This window comes from Apis dorsata, unplaced genomic scaffold (assembly GCF_000469605.1).
Source record: "Apis dorsata unplaced genomic scaffold, Apis dorsata 1.3 scaffold_577, whole genome shotgun sequence".
NCBI lineage: Eukaryota > Metazoa > Arthropoda > Insecta > Hymenoptera > Apidae > Apis > Apis dorsata.
Window position 1 is genome coordinate 120,014 of NW_006263787.1, and position 5,919 is coordinate 125,932.

Consider the following 5,919-nt stretch of genomic DNA (forward strand, 5'->3'; position numbering starts at 1 on the left):
GCCAAACCCGTCATCGATCTTTCGTAAACGTCGATAAAAAAAGAATTCCTATCGAATATAACACGAATAACACGAAATATGTCGCGGCTCACTACTCGCGAGATAAAAAAGAAAAAAGAGAAATTCTTATTTAATTTCACGGTCTTTCGCGGTGCGAACAGTATCGCAAGATAACGAGTGAATTTTTTTTCGACTATCCTCATTAAACCGTGTGCCCGGAGGCGAGCGGTGAATCCGTTGAATCCGATCGAAAGAGCAAAGACCATCGGCGAAGGTAACGAACCCTGGCGCTCCCGGCCTGGTCCAATTGTGTATTTGGAGCACATGCAATATGCTTTGTGCCACGCTGCCCCGGGGCTAAGGTATTCCCCGCAGCGGCCCATACAACCGAAGACTGACGTGTGTCGGAAGAGAGGAGAGGAGTGTATTCGAAGAACCTATGCACGATTCGACGGCCTCATCGACGGATAGGAGGGGTTAAGGGCGCGGAGAAGGGGAAGGGCGAAGGGAAGATGCGCGATGTTTACTCGGCTCAAATGTTGACCGTACTCCCTTCACCAGTCTCGGATCATATCCTGCTTTCAGACGAATCTCTCGAGGCGTGTAGTCGGCGACCACGTTAAGGTGTCGCTAAGGATTTATCAACTGTGGGTACAGACGATTCTTCGCTCTTATCGATCGAGCACGATTTTAAATCGCAAGACGCGGGAATCCGAATTAAGTAGGTGTTAAGGAACATTGAAGGGAAGTACAAGCGTTAGAAGAGATTATGGCTCTCATTTCTTTTCAATAAAATTTAGATAGAGTTTATATAAAGCTGTGGAAAGACCATTTTTAATTTTCTCCAAAGATAAAAAATTACAAAAGAATTTCTCAAATACAATGATTGCTTAATGCTTAATGAATTTGTTTCTTTTTTATTTTTCATTAAATCTATTTTCTATTATATTATATTATATTAAAATTAATCATAATCAATTTTGAAGTAAACATATGCATGGATTATTTCATACAATATTTATTTATTCATTTACATTTTTTAAATCTTTATTCAAGCAATAAATGCTACATGTAATTTGAAATTTATAGATTCATTCGCATAGATTGAGATAAAAATAAAACAATATACTTTTTGATACTCCATCACTTATAGGAATTACTGTGTCTATTTCATGAATATATAACTAGACGATTTTTTCTCTTACTTTTCTCAAAAATTTTGATTATTCAAATTTCAAATGATCCACAATATCATTGAAATCGAGGAGAGCCATATCCTCCGCTCTCAAATACGAGAGCCAAGTCATCGTCACGCGGAAGGAACAACTCTACCACCCGTTGTTTAAAGTAGCACCCCGTAGTTGGCGAGTTGTCGTCGTATTGCGTTAATTTGTCCCGGTGATTATGGATCCATTAGCGTGGCAGCCAACAAATAGCACGGTACAATCCAATAACCGTCGCGGCCCATAATAAAAGGGGAGGCAGTTTAAGCACCCAGTCGGGGGTAGTTTAGGTGGCGCGTAGGCACGCACCCACATACCCTCGTGAACGTGCTAGTGTACGCTTGTGTTTACTAATAGATGTTCCACTATCTCTCCCTCTCTCTCTCTCGCTCTCGTACTCTCCACTCCTTTTCATTCTTTCCTCCTTTTCGCATCACACGTTCCCACGTTTTGCCTTCTCCTTCCGCCCACACCATTCCATGCCCGATTTCGTACGCATTGCTGCGAGCCTGAGGGGTTGACATCCCCCCAATACCGGCCAGATAGCGATCACCGCGTTCATTGTCGCATCACCATAATATCCAGCTGTACCGATGGGGTGTGGAGACGACGACGTGGAGGAGGAGGAGGAGAGGGGGACGATACGGGAAGAACGGAACTCGTCGTCGTTCACCAATACAACCGACGAGCGGACGGAGGAGGAGGGGGGAGAGGGGAGTGAGTGGAGGATTCGGGAGGGTGGACTAAAAGCCTCGAGTCTGCATTTCGGTTCTGAACACCGGCGCACCAACGACGTGTTAATTATCCTCGGTGGTGGTGTTTCGCGCGCGGTACAAAAATTACGGACGGTTAAGTCGGACGTTCAATGAGAATTAATTGGAGACGAAGTTGTGAAAGGTTATATTACGAGTATATGTATATATATATATATATACGAAAGTAGAATTTAATCGAAGTATCGGTCCATTATTTAACCGAATTACGAGATATTATTATTGCATTACCCGACGTTCGATATTTAATTTATCTGGGAACGTCGGTGCATATGAATGTTAGAAATTACGTTTAATATCGAATTATTATTGCACAATGGGAGGAAGATTGATACGTAACGATAATAAATAAAACCTTTGGATGTAGTCGTTTATAATATTAGCCGTATCGAATGGATTTGATGGAATATAATAGGAGAGATTCTATTCTCTCGATTAAAAAGGCGAGTCGATTTCAGATTTTTCTGCCTTCTGTTGTTTCGCTGGATCGAATATCGAGGATCCGGGAATAAGTGATATCGATAATAAATTTAATATTATCCGAGTTATTTTTCATCAGATTGAATTCGATTAGTTAAAATGTCAAATTGTTTATTGCTACGTTTTGACGGTAGTTGGCGCTCCCAGAGAGATTGGCGATTTATTTGTTAAAAAAATAAACACGATGAAAAAGAGTGTGTGTGTGAGTATGCCCTAAATCCAAAATTCCGATCGAACTATTAAGCCGATTGCGACGAGATTTGAAGAGAAATTCGTGCATTCGCCGCGCATGGAATAAAAAGATTTGTAGAGTATCAGTTTTTCGGCCGAAAAAAGAGAAAAAAAAAAAAATATCAACCACTTTCTAACTCTTGTTGCGAAATTCATATAATCGTGCAATAATAAAACAATATAAAGCTATGTGAAAAAAATGCAAATGGTATTATTGTTATTGGAATTTAATAATACTCGTAAAAATATGAATAATAGTAATTACAAAATTAATTATGATGAGTATTTTCGAGTATTGTTTGTAAGATTGACAAATAAGTAGAGCTGTAAAAATTGAAAATAACATTTAATATACGAATCGGTGGTAAATAATAGTTATATAATATTTATTATTTAAAATATTCATCTGAAAATAATATTTAAATATAGATATTATACTTTATTCATGTCTCGCTTCGTCTAACGCAAATTTTCAATTGCTTATAATTTAATAAATGATTTTCAATCGATATTTTCGTATATCAATTTTCGCGCTTGTTTCGTTTCTCTGGAATCTATCCTTTAAACGTTTTCCATAAATATATTAATATCATGAAACATATTTATGAAAAACAAAATATTTTATGAAAAATGATGTGTAGCACTTTTGAATATCCCGCCAATTTTACCGAATAATTTATAACCATAAAAAAATGATATCGAAAGCCGCCATGTTGAATACATACCGTCGATCTTTCGGAATAACATTTGATCTCTAGAAAAATATGTATGTATAGAAGAAGAGACAATCTGAAGGAACGTCAACTATTGACTATTCTTCGACTTCGAATCGAAAGTATTTTGCTTCCGAAGATGGTCCTTTCCCACTTTTATCTTCCATTTGCCATATTTTACCAATATAAGAGAAAGAACCGAAGTCTGTGACTGAAAAATTTTCACTTTTTACAATTCTGTTAATATAATTGTAACCCAATATTATCTAATTTTATTGATTTGAGAAATGGTGAGCAATGTACTAATAATAATGAATTGGTTCATAATTGATTAATTATGAAATCGAAATATATATAATCGAAATATTTATATTTAATATTTATAAAGATGATTTTTATACAGTATTTCTTTTAGTCGATATTCTACAGAATACTAATTTATATTAATATTTCAAATACATGAAAATAGTGTCAACTATTTTCTGTATAATTTTTAACGAAAAGTATATTCACACATATAAACTTTCTTATAATCAAAGATATTTTTTCGCGACTTTGGAAAATTAAAAACAAAGAATGTAAAATTTAAAATTATACTTATTATTAATTTTATGATGGAACGATAATTTTAATTTTCTTGATTTCGGAGAAAATTATGAAAAATGTTAATAAATTATTAATGAAACAAAATAGTGTCAAAAATTCTCCTCCTTTTTCACATTTTTTTACATTTATAAATCCTGTTAACAATTTTAAATGAACAAATAACCAAATAACGCGCGATGAAGAAAAAATCGGCGAGCGCAAATTGAATTATACGATTCTTCAATGGATGGCAATAAAAAAACGAGGGAGGGAGGGGAATAAATCTTATCCATCGCGAGCAATCTCGCGGAATCCCTCGATCCCAGGCTTCACACCGTTAAACGGAACCGCTAATCTAAAGGCAGGGGAGGGATAGGGGGCGTTTCAAGACGATTCTGAACCGTGTCTGAACCCTCGCACCGTTACAAACCATCCCGATGATCTTTACCGCCTCCTCTCTTCCGATCCACCCGCTCGTCCGACTTTATGGGGCCTGTCGAGCAAATGAAATGAAATTCATGCAAATCGCGGCGCAGCCGACCGGTCCACCGGCGCTTTTGTATCGGGGCGGTGATGCGTCCAACCTATATCACGAGGGTGAAACCGTACTTCCCCCTTTTCCAGCCGCGAGCGTAGCACGCCTCAAACGAGGCCTCGACCGCATCTTTTCACGGTCTCATTCGGTTAGACTCAATTTCATCCGTATTCCCCGACGTTTGTAAATATCCGAATTGCATAGCTTGATAAAAGTAAGAATTATGTTAAAATACTTTTAATGCTTGAGAACATTTTAAAGTATTTTTTGTTCTGTAAATTGTGTATAATTAATATTTGAAAGGAAAATCTGTCATGTGTAATGGATTGAGATATGTAAGAAGATTGTAAAGAGTAAATCGATTTATTGAATTATTTAAAATTATTGGAGATTGGTTAAAAAATTTAAAATAAAAATTGAACGATTTTGAGGTATATATGAAATGTCTTTTTTAAATAAAGTATAAAGGTCAACTTCATTTATTCAAGTAGAATTATATATTTTTTAAATACAATATTTGGTGCAATTCGTGTAAAGATTTATTTTTTCGATCAATCGAATTCTAATCCAATCTATATAATTTTGACATAAAAAAGTAAGCTCTGATATCATGTACAAAAGACAATTATATATATTTCAACTGCGAATTATTTATTTATATTATTTTTTATTTATAGTCAATTTAAATTTATATTACAAATATCTATTCATCAGTAATTGACACAATCAATATATATTTGATCAAATGATAAAAATAAATTGATTGTTCACTATATTATTATAATGTTTAATTTGTCCAAATTATTATAATGTTTAATTTCCAAAGATTAAAAATTTAAGATAAAAATTATCAATTTACACACATTATTATATATTTTATACTATTTTATATCACAAAAGATCAATCTTTAATATTTTTTCTATTCTGAAAAATAAGAAGCATTATGAAAGTATTCTCCATTCTCAGATATTCGAAAATTTCCAATCAGAATACATTCTCTGCTAAAATATACCCCATATGTTGTAATTATATTTTGCATAACATTCACAATGAAAAAAAAAATCTCAACAAAAGTTTTCCATATTACTTGAATATTTTTCTTCACATATTTTAACCCATGATCTTTAATACTAATATACCTGATAGCTGAAATGCAAAAAATATCAAAATTAATTTCTAATATTTCCATTTAATTTATTATTGCCTGTTGTCGTAGGTCACGCCAACAATGGACCCAATTATTACGGAAAATTTATCGGAAAACTGAAAAACTACGCGCATGGAATCAAAGGGGACGTATACGCAGTGGACGACACGACGATATTCATAAAAGGATTCTGCTACGATGGGACCGGACCGGACGCGTATTTCTGGGTGG

General features: G+C 34.8%; 1 protein-coding gene across 7 annotated transcripts in view; it reads left to right on the top strand.

Moving 5' to 3' along the window:
* Nucleotides 1-5,919, top strand: part of LOC102672506 (protein Skeletor, isoforms B/C) — a 63,545-nt gene that overhangs the window by 33,623 nt on the left and 24,003 nt on the right. For 6 of the 7 annotated variants that reach the window (XM_006621034.2, XM_006621036.2, XM_006621033.2 and 3 more), the window contains one exon: nt 5,758-5,919. In XM_006621034.2, coding sequence (XP_006621097.1) covers nt 5,887-5,919 — 33 coding nt within the window. In that variant the 5' untranslated portion in view covers nt 5,758-5,886. The remainder of the gene's footprint in view (nt 1-5,757) is intronic. The other variant, XM_031513087.1, reaches the window with a different exon arrangement.